The 22132-nt window shown below is 37.0% G+C and overlaps 1 protein-coding gene across 1 annotated transcript; it reads left to right on the top strand.

The window, feature by feature from the left end:
• Positions 1-4924: 4924 nt before the first annotated feature.
• LOC124639775 (luciferin 4-monooxygenase-like) lies at positions 4925-21490 on the top strand. The gene is made up of 11 exons (XM_047177242.1): positions 4925-5104; positions 12268-12475; positions 12999-13188; positions 13415-13564; positions 14155-14314; positions 15138-15272; positions 16137-16271; positions 17180-17260; positions 17665-17811; positions 20208-20373; positions 20885-21490. The coding sequence occupies exons 1-11, from the start codon at positions 5006-5008 to the stop codon at positions 21010-21012; spliced, it is 1599 nt and encodes a 532-aa protein (XP_047033198.1). The 5' UTR covers positions 4925-5005; the 3' UTR covers positions 21013-21490.
• Positions 21491-22132: the final 642 nt, after the last annotated feature.

The raw sequence follows: 22132 nt of genomic DNA, 5'->3' as shown, positions 1-22132 counted from the left end.
AAACGACCAAATTTGACGGATTTGAGAAATCATTTCTTTGTAGTGAAAGAGTATACTCGCCGTTTATTTCCATTGTCATCAGGTCAGGATCTGATGATGGAAATCCTGAGAAATCGAGGGCAACTATAAAAAATTGTAGGCATGCATAGGATTAAAACTTGATTCTCAGATGTATGTCTGGTGATACTATCAAACAGTGAAAGTTTAGAGCTTACCTGATGATGGAGAAGTGAGAAAGTCGAGAGAACTCTATGCATGTTTAAAAAAATAATAGATCCCATTAGTAGTGAATTCTCATCACCTAAAATAAAATAAGCTCCAACACAAGGTTACGTTATAAATTGTAAAGGAGTTCCCATAACTATATCTGATCTTTGCTATCGATCCCACAATGGCAGTTAAACCTATCTATGTGGAAAGTCTTCGCCAATACGAATAAAATAAGCCCAAACACGTGGTAGTTGCAACATACCGTTCAGGAGTTCCCTCGACTCTCTGTAGTCTCCATAATCAAATCAGCTCCAAACCTTCACTGTTTACAAGTACCCTCAAAAATACACTCACATGTCTGGTTTTGACTCGATGCGTGACTACAATATTCAAGAGTTGCCCTCGATTACTCAGGGTTTCCAGATCCTTTCTTTATGAAAAGTCTTTAACAATAAAAACTAGCATTGCAACCTGTAAAATCCTCTGAAACTGCTTGTCTATTATATTTTTCAAACGATCCTGGACATTCAAAGAAACGTCATACCATTCTCCACGATTTAAAACTACTTTGATTCATGTCCGCCACTTTTTACAAAGCGGGTCAGATATGCCCAATGACCTTTAAGACATAATTAGTTATTTTCAATCAGATTTCTGAATGATGACTATAAAATTTTGTATATAAATAACTTTAATAAAATAACTTTTACAAGGTACTGGCCTACTATTTTAGTTATATTATAAAATAAAAAATATTAGCTATTTTGACTCTCACGAAATTACCATAACTATGATTGTTCTAAACTGAACGGTTGGCGCGAGACTCACTTTTTATCTAACCAGGATTTGTACGGAACCCTCGGTGCGCGAGTCCGACTCGCACTTGGCCGGTTTATTCAGAGAAGAAACGAGATGTCGCTGCAGTTCATTTGGCTACATCAAGCTAATAAGATTTTTTCTGAGTTAATGGGGTCGGGATAGGTATGGGCTATACTCGGGAAACTACAGAAGTCGGAACCCTAAAAAAAGGGTTTGCTTGCACCTACCACTTCTGTTTCTCCACCACCCAAAGACTGCTAGAAAACGCCGCCGTTTACTTATACAAGATGTGCAAAAAGTATTCATAAATTAGGTAGTTTTATCACAATAGCAAAACAGCTGTCTGAAAATGGAATAAAATTTAATAAAAAACGCGCTTCTCATTTATTTTAATTTGAGTTATAGGTGATTGTCCAAGAAACTATAAAAATATACAAGCTGTTGATTTGCATCCGTGCCATACTCAAGGACGTAATTATGCTAATAATTCTCGACCCAAATCAACAAAAAAATTGGACCGTAATTTTTTTTTTTTTTTCGGAATCCCGTCAATGTTATTTAGCCGTATTTAAACTTGGCCCGTGTGTTACTGGCCTTAAAATCGTGCTGCGCCCTCACACAAGCGCAAACACAAAGCATACGCAACGATTATTCATAAAGAAGATGGATCAAAATTGCCCCACGTCCTATAACAATGTGACGTATCTCAAAAAAAAGGTAAAAATGTTTAAAAAAATATGGCATACTCTCCAATTCATTTTTTTTACACCTTCATACGAAAAAAATGCTTTAAAAATTGTTCAGGCGCTGTTATGAAAACGTCGTTCATAGAACTATTAATGGACTATTTTATTAAATTAATTTTTTGTTTGATAGAGTATACCTCACAGGTGGTCCCATAATCATCAGGTCAGGATCTGATGATGGAAACCCTGAGAAATTCAGGGCAACTTTTGAAAGTTGTAGGCATGCGAAGAATAAAAACTTGACTATAAGGTGTATGTCTTATAACAATATGCAACAGTGAAGATTTGGAGCTGACCTGATGATGGAAACGAAAGAAGGTCGAGGGAACTCGACAACTGAATATGTGAACTACCTCGTGTTTGGGCTTGTATTATTTGTATTGAATAGACCTTTGCAACAGTGAAGATTTGGATCTGATCTGATGATGGAGACCAGAGAAGAGCGAGGGAACTCGACAACTGAATATGTGAACTACCTCGTGTTTGGGCTTATATTATTCGTATTGATGAGAACTTTCCATTTATGCGGATAGTGACAACTGTGCTTGTCACTGAAAAGCCAAAAATAGGAAGAAGTCGGTGGGGATATAAACTTAGGTACATCCATTAGACACCGACTTCTGAGGTAGTTTACATATTTTGTTGTCGAGTCCCCCCGACCTTCTCTGGTCTTCATCATCGGATCAGCTCCAAACCTTCACTGTTGCAAAGGTCTATTCAATACAAATAATATAAGCCCAAACACGAGGTAGTTCACATATTCAGTTGTCGAGTTCCCTCGACCTTCTTTCGTTTCCATCATCAGGTCAGCTCCAAATCTTCACTGTTGCATATTGTTATAAGACATACACCTTATAGTCAAGTTTTTATTCTTCGCATGCCTACAACTTTCAAAAGTTGCCCTGAATTTCTCAGGGTTTCCATCATCAGATCCTGACCTGATGATTATGGGACCACCTGTGAGGTATACTCTATCAAACAAAAAAACAATTTAATAAAATAGTCCATTAATAGTTCTATGAACGACGTTTTCATAACAGCGCCTGAACAATTTTTAAAGCATTTTTTTCGTATGAAGGTGTAAAAAAAATGAATTGGAGAGTATGCCATATTTTTTTAAACATTTTTATCTTTTTTTTGAGATACGTCACATTGTTATAGGACGTGGGGCAATTTTGTATGGATTGTGATCCGTCTTCTTTCATTCATAAAATTTTATTACTTCTGAAATACTACGACATTACAATGACAAAAAAAGCAGTGTATATTAGTTATTTCCCGTCTACTGTAATTCCAATCGATTATTTACGTATTTCATGTCCTCCTCCTGACGTATGGCACAATTAAATGCAAATCAACACCTTGTATGTGAAATGTATTTAAAACAATAAATAAAATACTGTTCATACTGTTACTGCTAATAAAATTTCTAAAATACTGAAGAATATTAAAATTCTCCATAAATCCGAATGAATATAGGCAATCGCTCACGTTGATCAATGTCTTCACACTAAGATAATATACCTTTGAGATGCCCACTATGCACTAAGTGCAATGTGCAACAAGTATTACCAGCCAAACCCATCATTAGAACCAATGAAAATGATTTTATAATTACGATGACAAAGTTAATCTTCACTGGATAATCATGATGTTTGTTAACCTTGAAAAAATATTCCGTAAACCTGTAATTTGTTACATGTGTTACTAATACCTAGGGCTGCCATCCGTCCGGGTTTCCCCGGATTTGTCCTCGTTTTGACCCCGTCCGGGGGACGTCCGGGCGGGTTTTCAAAAAGCGTCCGGGGAAAACCCGGACACTTTTCATGTAAAGGGGTCTACACACCAAAGCCGCTGACCCGGCGGCACGACTGCCGCGGCATGTGGTGTTCTAGTAATTGTCAAATACTCTATGAAAGCCGGCGGCATGATTGTACAAAATACGGCCGGCGGGTTGGGCCGCCGGGCTGTGCCGCCGGCATCAGCGGCTTTGGTGTGTAGACACCTTAAGAAAGCACCTAACTGTATTTCCGTATTTATCGGCATTATGATACAAAACACTAACCTCATTCGGTGTAAGAGTACCCGTCCGGGGAAAAAATGCGATTTACGTCAAATGTCCGGGTTTTTTTTAATCTTTGTCCGGGTTTGGCGAAATTCGAGATGGCAGCCCTACTAATACCTACAAGATTGAAACTGTTTACCGCGTTTTCACGTGGAAACTACTGCACGAGCTCGGATAAAATATAGCCTATATTACTCGGGGACAGTGTAGCTTCCCTGTTGGGAAACTGACCCAAAAAAAAAAAAATCTTTCACAACAGTGAAATAATTTTTCAAATCGGTTCGAGCCGTTACACCAGCAAACAAAAAATGTTTCCTCTCAATAATGTTATTTTAAAAAGATGATATATAATAACATTCCATGACGCAAAACAGCCTAATTTGCGCTAAAGTAAACTCCAGTTCAAAGTCCAAAGTACGGCGACAATTTGTTTAGTTGTACAATACAAGTAAGTATTAATAGTTTTCCAATTTATTGAGAACCACAACATTATAAGGAAGTTCGATATTCTTTGACAACCGTAACTTCAGATAATGAACTAATCCTAAATAGATTTTCATCTGGATCTGTTTTTATCTATACGAATTTTTGATAGTTTTTTTGTACCCTAAAAGCTCCCAAAGTACTGAACGGTTTTGACAATTCTTCCACTGTTGGGAAGCTTCACTATTGGGTATTGGGTCGCCCGGGTAACTGGGTTGAAGGGGTCAGATAGGGCAGTCGCTCCTTGTAAAGCACTGGTACTCAGCTACATCCGGTTAGACTGGAAGCCGACCCCAACATAGTTGGTAAAAAGACTCGGAAGATGATGATGTTGGGAAGCTTCACTAATCCCGGAGGACATAGGCTTCATTTTATCCGAATACAGGAAGTAGTTTCCAGTGAAATTGCAGGAAACAGCTAGTACTTAAAATATCGGAAATGAAGGCGTGAAACGGCTATTAACATACAAGGATTAGGAAAGATAACGCAAGGATAATAAAAATCTTACATATCAAAGTCGTAATCAAAAACGCAGTAAGTATTATCTGCGGATGCTCGGCCAATGAACCGTACATATAAGCACAGTAACTCGTTGCCGACTAAACGGTCTCAAACCACCGCGGAATAAGGACGTGCGTGTTATCGTAAGGACGTAAGTGCTGTCAAAAAATATATCGATACAATGAAGTTGGCGCCGTTTGATGTGAAGAATGAGAACTATCATTTGGGCCATTTGTTTTTGGATGCGTTGAGAACAGCGAAGCAGGATGAAATTTTACAGGTAAGCTTTTTTAATTAGGGTGTTTTTGTTTAATTAAATATTTTTTAGATAGTTTGTAGTGTAGATAATACGTAATAAATAACGTATGTAAATGAAAGTTAATCTGCATCAGTGATTGATAGGTAATCATAAATCAATCATTTCGCGTGGGTACTTAAATAATTTTATGCCTTTGAAACCGACTAGTTATACCAATCATAAATATTATTTTATTATAGTTTTCACACATTCTGTTTTTGTTAATACGCTAACTAGCCCGTGTTGTGTTGTAACACTTCGTTATCAAATTGTACGCAAGTGATAATGTAAACAATAAAAATAAATAAGCCGCTTATTCGGCAATGGGAAAATTTTTGAATTTCAAGAAGCCGGTAGACACAAAGTCACCACATAAAGCACTATTATTTACTAGTCGTTTTCCCGCGGCTTCACCCACGTTCCGTGGTAACTTCCAATAGTGAAAAATAAAAACAAATCGATTTAATTTTTCCTCTTTGGTACAAAAGTATAGCGATGCGGGTGAATATTTTATACATAGTTTTAATTTTCCCCCTTTTTATTATTTTTGAAAATATGTATCTATGTAGATTTAATTTGTAATGTAGGAAGATGTAGGAATGTAAATATCATTGTAAAATATAATACCAAATAAATAAATTTTAGTAGGTATAGTTTCCTGTAGCATAGAATATACCTAGCGGTAAACAAATCAGAATTGTTTTCTGCACAATACATTGTATTATTTCTCTACTAGCTATAATAGTTTTGTGACATAAAACAACCGACGATCATTGAACTCGCCGTTTATAAATAAATGTTCAATTATACTCTTAGTAGGTCGCACTGGTTTTTGCGAAACGAATTCACAAAAACAAACTTTTGTAGATAAATGTTTTTCGAACAATATTGCTGAAAGCTTCGACACCTTGACAATCCTTATTTTAAATGCGATAGTAACTCAGTCTGTAGTGATTTCATGCCGAAACTACCGAACCGATTTATATTAATTAGAATTAGTTAAGATTGCTTTAGGCCCAAGAAAGGATATTGGCTATCCTCGTACGGGAAGTAGGTAGTTTTTTCGGAATGCGAGTCGAACCGTGGGCAACAGCTATGTATGATATGTATCTATGTTATATCTACTGTTACAAACTATTGGATAAAAAATATTTAAAAGGAAACATATTAGGTACTTTAAGTTGATGAATTTTCACTGCTGCGGATTTAATTATAAATTAGTTTTTGATACTTCACCTACGATGGTGTGATCTAATCATTCGCACACTTAAGATCGATACAAATTACCCAATGACATCGATTTTTTATAATTGAGGCAAAATAACGATGCAGATGACATCACTTTATCTTCGGGTACACAAAAAATAATTTTATGTTACAAGAAAATTAGAAAGTTATAATTAATTTGATCATCATAATAAATTCGTGACAATGACGATGAATTCCCCTTACACTATACAGAATATTAGTCTGTACATATAATGTATATCTTCAGCTACATCCGGTTAGACTGGAAGCCAACCCCAACACATTATGTATGTAGTTGGAAAAATGCTCGGAAGATGATGATGATATGTATATCTTTCCCGTACTGACCTACGGTGCAAAAACTTGTGCTTGTACGAGTGTCAGAAATCCAGTCTCAAGGTTTGTCGACCGCATACAGAATACCGTTACACATTCCAAAACAGGATGATCTGATTGCCTCAGTATATGGACACAGAGTGGAACAGTACTGTCTTTAAGAAAAATATATCCAAATGCTGCTGAAGTGGTAGGAAACGAGTGGTGTTTTGTTTGTTGGCGATTTCATATAGACAAAAGTTAATACATATATCTTGTAACTACAAACGTGATTCTAAAGTGAAAATCACAATATTTCATGTGCCATTATTAATTTGTCGGTCTTTGTTTAATTGAAACATAAACCATCTGTTTCGTTTCCATGTTGTCAAAACGTCTAAACAAATACAAGTGAATTGATGATTTTCATTAACTATCAGCTCGTGGCACAATTTCGCATGCTCGGTGCAACAAAGGTGTCTACAACTGGCCAAAACTGCAAAATCGTCTCTAACCTTACTCGTACTTTCGGTACAGACAGTCCTCCTTTTTGGGTCGGTTGTAAATAGTGGGTTAAACAGTTTTTTCTAAACTATCCTTGTGTTTGGTCTTCAAGCCCATTTATTATAATAATATTTCTTTGCCCCGGCTATCATTCGTATAATTTTAACTTTTGAAACTTATTCATGACTATTGCACACCAGATTTTGGGTTCTATACCTGGGCCCAGCTTTCACAAAGCAGTCCGTCTGGAATTTGATGATTGATGCTCCCGTGCATCGGGCTTGTCCTGCGCCTGATCTCTCTCTGGTCATGTCGGATTAGAGAGTGCAGCTGTGTCTGCGCAAATGCTTGTGCACTATAATATGTCCTGCCCAGCTGGCTGAATGAACTTCATATCAGTCGCCATGGCTGAAATCGGCCTCAATAATATGCTTAGCTTTATCATTAACATTGATAATCGTACACCTGTAATACTTACCTAAGCACTTTCATTAATGACAATTATTTCAATTAATTCATGGTGATTTTGCTAGCCATACGGATAATCTAAAAAATCATTACTATAGAAAGTTTAGATTCCAATTGATTAAAAATAAATAAGGCTGTTAATGAATGATAAAAAATTTTTATCGATATCAGCTGAGCATTTTATGAATGTAATCCCTAGTCATTCATTTAATAGCGATTATTTTAGACTGATAACTTTATTACTCATTTTGTTACACACTTAACAATCGATAATCATCTTTGCATATGTCATAATATTCCGTTTGCTTTTATGCCATTGGATACATGTTAGGTGACCTCAAATTATAGCAACATATCGGGTGTGTCGTTCATAATCACATTAGATGAAATGCGTTATTATAGTGGTTAATATATGTCGATTAACAGAAATAAAAAAGAAATATAGGTAAAAATAAAAAAATGAATTTTTCAAACAAAGTAAATAGAATAAAAATGTGCGAAAATTAGAACACCATATAAAAGTCAGTCATTACAAACAACTGAAATTCTCCCTTGAAAACTGACAGCTGTCAGCTGATCAAAACATTCGATACTCCTAACTTTATCTTTGCTTTACACATGATGTTGTAATTTATAAAAACGAAAAATGACTCCTGTGGTTAAACCACTGAATGGATTAGGTTATTTTTTTTACAATTCGTCATAGAATATCATAAAGTATATGCGATAGGATTTAATGTGATTGTGAACGACACACGCTGTATAACTAGGAAGTTAATCGCCAGCAGTACTGGGATTCTATAAAACTCGATCAACAACTCGCATTTCACTTCGATTCGTAATGTCATTTCATACTTTAGGGGAGGTAGGGGAGGGATGGGCACTTTTTCACAATTTATTGCATAAAAAATCAGATTTTACAGATCATTATCAACTTTTATTGCCATTTCTTATATTCGGCTAGATATAATGAAAGAGCTTTCCTAAAAATTACAATCAGTTTCAACATTACGAGATATTTAAACGGTTTTATTTAGCTCACCCCGTTTGTTTTATTATTTATTCTTGGATCAAATTTAGTAATTCAAATTTCACCCTCTTCCTGTCAACCGATTGGTCTGAAATTTTGTATACACCTTTAATTAAATCCAATATGGCCGCCGGCACAAAATGGCACAGCCCCCTCAATATGGGTATCAAATGAAAGGGCTACACAAGTAGAATACTGTCAGCAACCCCAGCGGGGCGCAACAGGGCCAAGGCCTGCCTGCACGTCGATTCTATAAAATTCGAACAACAACTCGCATTTCACTTCGCTATTCACTCTCACTTCGCATTCGATTCAGAACGACCTTGATTTTGCATTCTGTAAACATCACCTAATCACTTGCGAAGTGAAGTGAGCTCGACATCGACCAATGCTGTGCTAGTGACTTCCCCACTCGACAAAATGTCAACCGAGATTAATCAGTTTTTAATTTTATCAGTTTTGACACAGAATTTTAGCTAAATATGATGTTTTAGTTATAATTTGTTATTGATTACAACATTGAAATCCATTTTACCAATTGCACATTTCTTGCATGGTAGCCTTTGCGGCAGTAAAACCGTTCTTCGTTCTCTGCTGGTCTCTTCATTGCCACCAGAGTGCCATCAATACAGCCTATGGTGGCTGGAAACCCAAACCTTTTGTAGAACCTGTAATTTACAATAATCACTAACATGATCAACTGTAAAAATAAAAGGGTCAGTTTAATTATAATAATATTAAAATTATATTATATCTAGGTACTAACCTTTCTTTTAAAATTTGCCTTTCTTGCTGATTTTGAGGAAACCTTATATATTTTTTTACTACGGCCGGATTGTTCAGAGCTTCCACTACTTCATTTATGCAACGAGATGCAGACGGTTGCGATAAATAAGTTCTGATGCCCTCTTTAATAACCTTCTGGTAACTGCCACTAGCCAAGAATGATAAAGTACATAGTATCTGTGAAACAATAAATCAATAAAAAATGTAATACCTACTTTATCTGGATTTAGTGAAAACAAAATTGAGACCAATTTGGTTATTTTCATGCTTAAGAGAATACCAATATTATAACTGAAGTACAGAGGCTTTTGAAAACATATCAGCTGGCGGGGAAACCACATAAAGGGAATACTCCTTATTAAGAACTAAGTGTTTTTCTTATTATTGTGTGCTTGATTACAATTTTTCAACTATAAACTGTGTCAATACTTACTTTTACACGAGTTGTAAGTCCTTTGCCTCGACGTTTTGTGGGCTTTATCAGGGGCAGTAAATCAGACTCCAGTTGGTCAATTAGCTCCTTTGACAATCTATATATGCTCACATAGTCATCATCGCGAGTTAATAAAGGTAAACTACGAATTCTAGCAGATTGTTGACGCTTTTCTAAATTATCTAAAGCATGAGCTTCTTCTAATAAAGATTTAAGCAAAAACATTCTAGCCATCGTTAAATGTAGGCACTTAATCACTTTAAAACACTTAGAACTTTATTTAAACACTATTTTAAATATAATAGTCTCTAGATCAAGTTGGCAACGGTACCTGAAACAAGATTCTATAAAGGATTTTTTGCGCAGATTTATAACCTCACAAATTTTCACTGACGAAGAAAAGCCTCCCTACCATAGAGAGCATTGGACACTTTTGACTTAGTTTATGAAAAAAAAATCGGTAAAAAAACTTTTAAGTTAAACGGTTTTATCTTATGTGCACTGAAAACTAGAAAATAAAAAATAGTTACTTACCTGTCAACCTACGTAGGTGGTCCCGGTCATATTAGACTAAAATAAAAACGTGGGGCCCATTAACTATTGCTGTAGTACTCTCTTCTAAAGGTATAATAGGTGTGGATTGCATCGACTTACTATAATTGTAACTGGAGATTTTGACAATCAATAATTAATAATAGAAAATACACATACCTTTCATTAGTTTTCTCTTTATAACGATCCGAAACCGCAACAAAATATTTAAGTACTTTTACGAGTGTTTGTTCTTGACAACTCACAGAAATGACAGATAGTCTATGGATGAACACCGTTACCAGTCGGTAACGTAAACTACCCAATTAAAAAAAAAACAAAACTATGATCAGAAATCAGAATAAAAGGACCCCCCTTTTATTCTGATTTGATCATGTCTCCCAACTGCCCATCTCTCCCCTACCTCCCCTATAGATAGACAGATTTTGACAAATCTGTCAAAATCTCGACTTTGATTTAGTTCAACTTGTCAACACGCTCGATAGTGAAGCGCTAGTGTAGTTTGACAATGTCAATCACGAAACTTTAAGGTAGAATTCCGTGGGTCGCGATTGTCGCAGCCGCGCGCGACAAAAGTCAACCTATGAAAATGTATGGCACCGCTGCCGAGGGCTGCGACAGTCGCGCGCGGACGACGAATTTCGTGAGCCGCTCGCGGCCGTACGCTTCTCAACATGGTCTAGCGCTTAATAACATCTATAGAATTTTAGTAAAACCAGAATTAAATTTTTGACAATGCCGCGAGCAGCTTACGAAATTCGTCGGCCGCGCGCGACTGTCACGGGCCTCGACAACGGTGCCATACATTTTCAAAGGTTGACTATTGTCGCGTCCACGGAATTCTACCTTTAGATCGAAGTCGAAGTGAGAGTGATGTCGAAGTGAGTTGTGATATTTTATAGAATCGACATGCAGTTCCTAGTCTCAGATTAGACTATAAATATCTTGATCTAGCTTCCTGTGTGATAGTTACACCAACAGGGTGTTCCTGTTAACAGTTTAAATAACCCGATCATTGCAGGGGTTGCCAATTTATAACGAAACCTTATGCCATCCTTACTTGAAGGACACCTTATATAACTCGTGTTAAACGACCTGACTAAACCTTTTCTTCATCGTCATTCACCTTTGATATAGCAGAGCTTTCTCATTTCAAAAGACCATATTACAGTTAGTACTGATGGAAAATTTCTCACGCCATGAAAAATAGGAACAGATTTCTGTTACAATTTATTTTCAAAATGTACTGTTCTCCATAAACTTGATAACATAGTGATTGTGATTCATAAATCTGACCTAAGAACAAAAGGAGTTGATTCCATTCATCTGTAGGTAGGTAGGTACCCTTCTTATCATCTCACGGAAGTCGTAAAGTCATTCATTCTGTAATCTACTAGTAAACAGTAGTACTAGGTCGTAGTAAAATGTTACTAGGCTTACTAGGTATGTTACTTCGTAGGAAACGGGATCAAAGTCGATAACGTTCACTTTCAGTAACTAGATAAACGAAGGTCAAATCAAATGTAGGTCTTAATGTGACTTTAAACTTTGGTTAGGTATTCATCTTCTTAGCTTTTTTTTCAAATAAGTAACGGTCGGCTTCTAGTCGAACTGGATGCAGCAGAGAAACAGTGGTTTACATGGAGTAACTGTTTATCTGACCTCCTCAACCCAGGTGTCTCTGGTTGCTATCACTCTATTATACTAGTCTACAAAATTTTTCTTTTTTTTTGTAACCAAGGTGAACCGAGGTGTCTTTGACATTTTCACGATTCAGCCATCCAATTAGAATCCTATTCCTTTCCTCAGATAGACGCGGCTACTGAGGAGAGCGAGACTTATGCCTCAGTCCTGGCTCGTACCATCCAACTGGCCAGGTGCTTCAGAAAGCTCGGAGCCAAGCCAGGAGATGTGCTCGCTTTGGGCGGGAAGAACCACTTGGATCTGCACATACCGTACTACGCTGCGCTTCTGAATGGCTACCCTTTAACTGGAGTAGACCCTATGTTTAAATACAGTAAGTTTTATCGACCAGTCCCGGCTGTTCACGTTGTATTCATTTATTGGCTACTGCTTGCGGTTACACCCGCATCCCGAGGAAACCTCTGTTCGAACCTGGATAAAAAGTAGCGTACAGCCTTCCTCGATAAATGGGCTATGTAACACTGAAATGATTTAAATAAAACTACTTTTACGGATTTTATCGCGTTTCGGGATTAAATAATATTAATATAACGCGATAAAATCCGTAAAAGTAGTTTTATTTAAATGTCTAATATTCGCGTAAGTGTCAGAAATCAATACTGAAATGATTTTTCAAATCGGCCCTGATATGTATCTACTACAGAACTAGAATTAGCTAGCCTACCAATTATGCAGTCCAAGGACGCTTTTGTTCTCCAAACTACGCAAATGATACTGATATTTTTGTTGTTTTCATAACTTCACTATGGTGTTGTTTTATGGGGTTACTTCAAAGGCTATCTGCTATGTTATTATCTCGGGAAGATAAGTAAATAATTGGAATTACTTTTCCGCAGCTGAAATTAAGAAGCTCTTCAAGATATGCTTGCCAAGGATAGCTTTCTGTCAGAAGGAGTTACTGGAAGCATATGATCAGGTTGTGGAAGAATTGGGCCTGAACACCGAAATCATTTGCTTCGATGAAGGAGACCGCTCCCTGGCGAATTTCATCAAAAAATACGACGACAATGATGGAGAGGAATTCTTGTAAGATTTTCAAAAATATTTTCTTGGTTCTTCATGGTTTAAGTATCTGAATAGTGCGGTAATCATCTTCATCATCCTCCAGCCCTTATTCCTGTGTTATTCAAGGTTCCTCACGCTGCTAACCCACAGCGGGAGGGGTCATTTGATGATTTCCCACAAAAGTCTAACTTCGAACTAGCATAGTTACAATCCAAGCATTGTTTAAACAAGGGGTTGTGTCTTCCAGGCCCGCGATATTAGACAGGAATAAGAGTTATGCGTGGCTGATCAGCACGGGAGGAACCACTGGTGTCGTCAAACTAGCTGCCATCACCCACATGAGTCTCATGATCAAGTTGGAGCATATGAAGGTCTTCTTCCCGAACTATACTCGCTCGTAAGTCTATACTGCACTAGCTTCTATAGTGGAAATTGTTATTTACAAGCCAATATGTACACAATATATATACATATATATAGGTACTCGTATGGTTCATTTATTAAGTGTACTGCAGTCAATATATATATATATATTTATATACAAGCTTAATGTACTTATCCTTTTAAATAAAAAAATACTATATACGAACAAAAAAAATGTAAAAGAAAATTGATTAGGCGTCGAAGTATTCCTCCGCATCACTGTCCTCTGGAAACGTTCCCAGGAGACTGGGTGCATTGCCACGTATTATATAGTTATTATACTAATATTATAAAGAGGAAACATTTTATGCTATTTAAGCCAACGCTTTAACCCCTAGGATTCCCAACCAACTTGAATTTTGTTTCACTGTCTGGAAGCTTTACACTATCTCCGAGCCCCGATTAATTAATACATCTAATAGTCTACATTTTCTCCGCGTATGGGAAAAAGTTCCCCCAGGACACATGTGAAACCGCGGGAAACAACAAGTATTTAAGTAATAAATTTTATATTTTTATCCATAAAGTCCATGTAGTCCAATCCAAACAATTTTTTTTTTGCAGTACCAATAGTGAATATAATATGGGGTGGAACATATCTCCCGTGCAATGGATTTCGGGTTTCTACGGTGCGATCACGATGCCTCTACAACGTCATATCAAACTGCAATCCTCTCAACCTACAACATCAGAACACGTTATAGATATGATCAATAAATATAAGGTATGTAGACGACATGATGAGATTCCACTAAAATTGTTCGCACACCTAGATCTGAAGGGGGTTCGTCTTCTTCTTCTTCGCGTTTATCCCATCTTTTGACGGGGTCAGCTTTCCGTATTTTCTTCTTCCACTTCGCTCTATCCAGGACATCTTCCTTTTCGAGTTCGCAGATTTTCATGTCTTTCTTTATGACACTCAACTACCGTAATTTTGGTTTTGACTGAAGGGGGTTAAAATATAAATAGATATTTTTTTTCTTTTTTTATTTATGGCAATCCATGCCGATGCCAATGTCGACGATTGGGATCAAAAGCAAGCAGTGCTTGTGATTAACAAAAAGATTTTTATTTTTATTTATTTATTTATTTATTCGACTTACACGGCTTTAGCAGCCAATTACATAAATCGTAAACTTAAATTTAAAATGAAAAAATAAAAAAAAAACTTAAAAATACAGTTAACTAAAGTAAAAGTAACTAAAGTAAGATAAAATTAAAATTATGTCATAGTCCCCAAAAATTTAGTTTTTGAGTCCATAGCATCAAATTCCTTTAACGAATACCCATCGACCAACAAAACAGCTTTAAAATGTTCTAAAAAAATACTTTTTACCTACCAAACAAATGAACATTAGATTTCGTGGCAACTTCATATACTTACATAAAAATAAAAATCTTCTTAATTACGTTTAATCAAATTTCACACTCATCATCATCTCAGCCATAGGACGTCCACTGCTGAACATAGGCCTCCCCCTTAGATCTCCACAGATACCTGTTTAATTTCACAGAATTTTTTAGCACGTATTTTCATTTCCTTTCAGCCCGTAAGTGCGTTCCTGAGTCCATATTTAGCAACAATACTGCTTAAGAGCGAGAAAAAATGTGACTTCTCTTGCTTCGATATCTTAATGATTTCGGGAGGAAAAGTGCATAAAGATATGCATCTGGCATGGAGAGTAAGTTTTAATAACTAACTACTTTATCTATACTAATATTACAAAGCTGAAGAGTTTGTTTGCTTGTTCTTTGTTTGCTTGAACGCGCTAATCTCATTAATTACTGGATCGATTTGAAAAATTCTTTCAATGTTAGATAGCCCATTTATCGAAAAAGGCTATAGGTGCATGTATATCGTGCAGAGGTTCACACAGGATGAGGGTGAAACCGCTGGCGGAAGAACACTGGAAGAATTTTTCATATCGGACCAGAAGATCCTGAGATTAGCGCGTTCAAACGAACTTCGTTTGTTTGTTCTCTCAGCACTTGCACTTTTCAGCTTCATAATATTAGCTTAGATTCATTTAATGTGTTGTTCGTATCACGTAGTATTTGTAATGGGTAATTTAATTCAAATTACGCACGTATTGCCTATAATAATTGTGACAACGGCCTTACTAAAGTAATACAAGGTGTTGATTTGCATTTGTGCCATACTTCAGGAGGAGGACATAAAATATGTACGTAAATAATCGATTGGAATTACAGTAGACGGGAAATAGCTAATATGCACTGCTTTTTTTGTCATTGTAATGACGTAGTATTTCAGAAGTAATCCAATTTTATGAATGAAATTTATGAATAATCGTTGCGTATGCTTTGTGTTTGCGTTTGTGTGAGGGCGCAGCACGGGTTTAAGGCCAGTAACACACGCGTCAAGTTCAAATACGGCTAGATGACATTGAAGGAATTCGGAAAAAAAAAAAAAAAAAATACGTACCAATTTTCTTATTGATTTGGGTCGAGAATCATTAGCATAATTACGTCCTTGACTATGGCACGGATGCAAATCAACAGCTTGTATTATGTAATCTATTTTGCAGAAAAAAGTTCGTCCAGGGGTTCCAGTAGTAGAAATGTATGGCCAAACTGAGAATTTGGGAGCTGTGTTCACTGGACAGCCGGATGGACCCATCGGAAATTGTGGAACCGCAGTGCCATCTCTGACGCAAATCAAGGTGATAATAATTTTATCGGATGTCTTAAGTTATACTAAATTGACGAAACAGATAGCTTTGATTGTTTTCTAAAGATGTCGAAGCGAATGACCAAAGAATAGTAAATATAAAGAAGTTATAGGTATAATATAGTCAAAATTGGGACATATTTTATATACGGTAAACTTTTCTATTAAAACTGTGTTATGGGTGTTAACTACTAAATAATTATTGTAAAACCCAGACCACAGCCGGGAATCTGACCCAAGGCCACTGTCCAGCAGAAGGACATGGTGATCTTTGCGGAATCAAACTCACTACCATTGTTCGGCAGAACGGCATGGTGACTTGACATCAAAGAAACTTATTATTACTACTCTTACGTTCAAGTGCTATGAACGTAAGAGTAGACAAATATAATCAGAAAGCTCCGAACTGCTAAGCTATCGAGACTTACATGTGTTATTGTGAGTCAACCATAAGAGATAGACATATGCTAGGCTGTCGTGAGATATTTTTTACATAATTTTAAGGAGAACATTTCCGTCATACATGGTTTCTATGTAGCTTTAACCATTAGGGCTACCTACACATGCGACGGAAGCTTAAAAAATAGAGAAACTTCTCCCGTTTTCCCAACGTTTTTCTTCACTGCTCTGCTCCTATTGAACTTAGCGTGATGAAAAGATTGAACTTAGCCTATAACCTGCCCAGGAGTATGAAGAATAATTGTACCAAGTTTCATTAAAATCCGTCGAGTAGTTTTTTTTTCTATAACGAACATACAGACAGACAGACAGACAAAAATTTTACTGTTTGGCATCAGTATCGATCACTAATCACCCCCTGATAGTTATTTTGGAAATGTTTTCAATGTACAGAATTGACCTCTCTACAGATTTATTATAAGTATAGATTTTATTTTTCAGTTGGTTGATCCTGACACGGGTAAAGAAGTAACTGAACCGAATGTACCGGGAGAGTTGTGGACAAAGGGACCTCGCTTTACGGTAGATATTTCATCTAGCTTTTTTGACCTTGGTTATTTTTAAGCAGGATTTAGGATCGATTCTGTTAGTTTCAAATCATGAACCTATGTACGTTTGTGTAGCTGCCTCATTGGTCCAGCTAGCTGTCGCAAGTGCGGCTGTTGAGCACGAGGTCACGGGTTCGATTCCCGAGTCGGGCCGAAATTGCTTTGTGGATTTTAGAAGACTTTCACAAAGCAGCCCGGAGCCTGGAAATTGGTGATTGATACACCCGTGCATCGGAGAGCACGAAAATGTCGGTCCTGCGCCTGATCTCTTTTCCAGATTTTTAATATTAGTGTTGATAATTTAACATTGTCCTACAAAAATTGTTGGTAGACCAAAACAAATGGCAACTCATATAACAAGTATTTTTACATTTTCAGGAGTATTACAATAACCCAGAAGAGACTGCGGAGGTTTTCACGGAAGACGGCTGGTTCAAAACCGGTGACATCATGCGCAGAGACGAGAATGGATACTTTTTCTTTGTCGAAAGGTTGAAGATGCTCATCAAATACAAAGCTTACCATGTAAGTATCAGGCTGTCTTTCGAACATCATTGGCAGTCTTACCTGGTTACCTTGGTAACTGAGTTGACGAGGTCAGATAGGCAGTCGCTGTTAGTTAAAAATTTGGTAATCAATGAAATATAATACATAGGTAAATTATATACGACCTCAAATTGAAAAACATAATAATTAGTGTCCGACCGAAACTGGTTTTCCGGCCGAAACCGAAACCGAAACCGAATGTTCGGCCGTGGCTTCAGTTTCGGCCGAAACCGAAACCGAAACTGAAACTCACATGGTAAGGTATGTGATGTTTGTTTTTTTGCTTCGTGGCTTCCTAATGAATAGCACTTGTTACATATCTTGCAAACAGCTTTTGATGTATCACTGATACTTTTATCAAAGTACTGCCAAATCGGATTTTTAAGCTATTGCATAGCTTCTATCGCAGGCCTTGAGCGCGGGTCCAAATCCAGAAATTCCGTAACGAAAAAACCTCACGCTCCCCACTCCGACTCCATTTTCATCAAAATGTTCTACACAAAGTACTAGGCGACCATAACAAGTAAGAGCTTACCTGTAACCTGCTAAACATAACTAGCGTTCTATGATTGGATCCGCCCACAAAAATGTACTAGGCGCTCATAACAACTAAAGAGCTTACCTGCAACCTACTGAACATTCTAACCAGAGTACTCCTATGCTTGGAGCCGCTGACAAACAGTTCGGGGCGTATTTTCACGAAGTGTGCCAGTTGTATGAGCAACATCGGCGGGTTGGCGGCGGCGTTGCTTTTTTTTTTGTTTATCGGTCACCACACTCAAAAAGTGTAACTTGAATAAATATAAAAGAAAAAGAAATACTGCATAAATAAATAATTATTTGCATAAGTTAATACAAAGTGCTATGCAATAGCTTTACCGCGGCAGTCCCCGAGTGCCACACGTCTTTTTTTCTCGTTGTGACATTTTACTCTGAAACAATTAAAAATAAAACCATAACAATCGGTCAATAGGTCATCGGAATGAAAAACAAATCTCGAATAAGATTACCTATAAAACGTAATTTATGAAATTAAACACTTCACATTTTTTATTTACTTACAATTTCTTTTTTACATGTGACTTCATTTGTTAAGAACAACAAAACAGTTATTGACTCAATATTTAATTAACTATATAAATCATTCAAGTACAGAAACAAAACAAAAACTTACATGTTATCAGTTCCATTAAAACATAACCTCCAAATAATGTTTCCGTCGGACGCACACGCACTGACAAGTTTTATTGCATTACTACGGAGCTATCCGAACGGCACACGATGATTCCCGAACAGAGCCGACGGCTTACGACACAGCTTTGCCGCGGAAACCGAAGTTAGGCGAACGTGCGTGACCTTGCGAGATAAGTTTCGGTTTCGGCAAAAGTTTCGGCCGATTTTGGCCGAAAACGAAACTGCAGCCGAAACTTGATTTTTGGCCGAAACTCGGCCGAAACCGAAACGGAAACCGAAAGTTCGGTCGGACATTAATAATAATCCATCTCGTTTTTCTGTTAAGTATCATCATGAAAATATAATTTAAATGTAGTTGGATACTTCTGAAAGGTGTTTTACAAATACTTAAGTAGGTAGTATCTGCGTGTAAAGTAGCTACTATAAAAAGCAATATTGCTCAATAACCCTCATAAATGTATAATCTTATCTTACCAGGGTGTAACCGTTTAATGAAATTGTAGCAATGCACTTGGTTCTTGATTACTTAGGTACCTACGTACGTCAATCCGCTCTGTCATTATTACTCTTTCTTATTAAGTAGCCTTGTCTTCAATGTTTTGTAATATGTTTTAACAGACTTGACTGATTAGTTCAGCTATCTGTCTTTACTCAATTAGAGTAGGCACTTCACTAAATGCAAACAATCTTGATAAAACTTTTTTGTTTTGAAACTCAATTTAAAAATAAATTGCGGGACATGTGAATGTAAATACAATAATAATAATTACGAAATCTGTTGAACTATTACTTTCAATAGTATTTTTTTGTTTACATATTTGTGTAAAAAGTCCTATCAAGTATCAAGATGGTTTACCTATAGTTGAATGACTATTGGCTACCCATATGGAGTATAAGTATTAACTATGACTAATCTGTCAGACAGTTCCTCACATTGAGTCTATCTGATAATTTCCCGACGCGACTCAAGAGATACGCAATATCCAGATGAAAATTAGCCTAATTCCATTTTCAAGTTAACCGTCAAGTGTTCCTGCAATAGGCAATATACATATATGTTCTTACATAAAAAATTTTGCAATAGGTTGATTTAGCATTTTCAAAAAACACAATACATAGCCAATTAAACAACGCGACCACCCAAAGTCAATCCTAACACATTTTTTTTCCGATATTCCCAGATAATCCCCCCAGAAATCGAGGCAGTAATCCGGGAGCACCCAGCAGTGTACGAAGTTAGCGTCACCAGCGTGCCTCATGAGGAGGATGGAGAGCATGCCGTCGCGTGCGTCATGAGGAAGCCTGGTACCAACGTTACGGCTGATGAGATCAAGGACCTTGTTGCTAGTATGTATATTTTCGAAGTGTTATCTCTACTGTTTTGTCAAATCAGCGGCTTCGTTAGTCTCGTGGCTGCAAACGCCAATGAACACAGAGCATTTTTTTGTATGGGTGCAGCGGGAGCGAGTGTCAGACTCTGACTAAAACCTGTGCTAAAACCCACCATGATCCATCCCCCCGAATGCTACTCAGTAGCAGTCGATGTTACAATTCCACGTCAGGGACCGTCAGGGGGATTCAAGAAAACTCTGACGCCAGGGCTTGCCAGGTGATTAAACCTCGATAAGGAGCGGTCACTCGATAAGAAGAAGACCTTGCTCCATCTGGATCCTTTCATGTACCATGCCCGCGGTAGTGCACGGGGCTCTGGCTTAGATTTCTTGGGTCAAGCCTTTTTTTGAAATTAGCACTGTCTATTTTATAAAAAATACTTCAGTCTCGTGATTTGTGAAAAGGATTGTTCCCGCACACACAAAATGTAAATAACTTAACTATCACGTTCTTGTCTTATTTCCAGGTAAATTATCAGACTCACAAAGACTACGAGGTGGCGTGATCTTCATGGACCAGATTCCTATGACTTCGAGTGGAAAGGTAGCGCGCGGCAAACTTCGACAATTGGTGCAGACGCTCCATAGAGAATAGAAGAGATATACCGTAGTTGATATTCTTAGCTCAAATTACTCAAATGCTACCCAACTTTAAGTATTACTTAAAACTAAAGCTGTAAGTCTTTCTGTCGCAATTATTTACGTCAGTTATTTACATACACATACATGTTATATAGTTATTTTTTATTATTTTTTAAGTGTGACAACCACAGTGTGATGTTTAAATTCATTATTCAGCTGTTATTATAAAATAATTTTTATAATAAAATGTTGATTTCTGTAATCATTTTGCAACAATGACTGATTTTGATGAGAAAGTTGTAGGTACTAATTGGTTTTTAAAACAAAGAAGAAAATTATAAGAAATGTAAGTTACCATGTTATTGCAGTATTTTATGTAGAAAGTGCGAGTATGACTCGTTGTACCTATGTCTAAATAAATAGGATAATGTTAAGTATTTATAAGTATCTTTATGAGTTTTGTAAATGAATTGTATAAATTAATTGTTTTTGAAATATTCCATTTCATTTCAACCCTTATATTATTTTTCTTCATTTTGTCTGACGAGCTGAAACTGGATGAAAAGGCAGTCGTTACGGGTAGTCAGAAGCCAATAGGTCTGACAACCAGTCTTGCCAAGGGGATATGGATGCCCTAGTTGAACTGGATTGAGGAGGTCAGATAGGCAGTTGTCCTTGTAAAACACATACTCAGCTGCATCCGGTTAGACTCGAAGCCGACCCTAACATAGTTGGGAAAAGGCTCGGAAGAAGATGACAATATGATGTTTAAACAACTACCAACCAGTACCTACCCAAACACTTAAAAATAACTTAGAATTAACTGCTAATACATAACCCCCTCTTAGCCACTATAATGATAGACTACAGTGCTACAGTTACATTTTATACTCATGACCTTCCATTTAAATTATGGCAGACTTGACTTCCTGAACCAATTATTTACGTCATACGCGATTACTAAACACTTCTTATTGAGTCACTAGCGGTTGTTTCTCACGGTTTCACCCTACCTATGGCGTACGGGGGCACTTCTTTTAACCATCCTCCTTCTCCGAGCCTTTTTCCCAACTATGTTGGGATCGGCTTCCAGTCTAAACGGATGTAGCTGAGTACCAGTGCTTTGAACAGTG

The sequence above is a fragment of the Helicoverpa zea genome, chromosome 19 (genome assembly GCF_022581195.2).
Source record: "Helicoverpa zea isolate HzStark_Cry1AcR chromosome 19, ilHelZeax1.1, whole genome shotgun sequence".
In the NCBI taxonomy this organism is placed as follows: Eukaryota; Metazoa; Arthropoda; class Insecta; order Lepidoptera; family Noctuidae; genus Helicoverpa; species Helicoverpa zea.
Note: the sequence above shows the minus strand (reverse complement) of the source record. Positions and strands in the feature narration are given on the sequence as shown.

Excerpts from the sequence above, each read along its gene's own strand:
- LOC124639775 (XM_047177242.1), top strand. The coding sequence starts at position 5,006 with ATGAAGTTGGCGCCGTTTGATGTGAAGAATGAGAACTATCATTTGGGC. Across the intron at positions 5,105-12,267 it reads AGCAGGATGAAATTTTACAG|ATAGACGCGGCTACTGAGGA; the intron begins GTAAGCTTTTTT and ends TCCTTTCCTCAG. Across the intron at positions 15,273-16,136 it reads ATATGCATCTGGCATGGAGA|AAAAAAGTTCGTCCAGGGGT; the intron begins GTAAGTTTTAAT and ends TCTATTTTGCAG.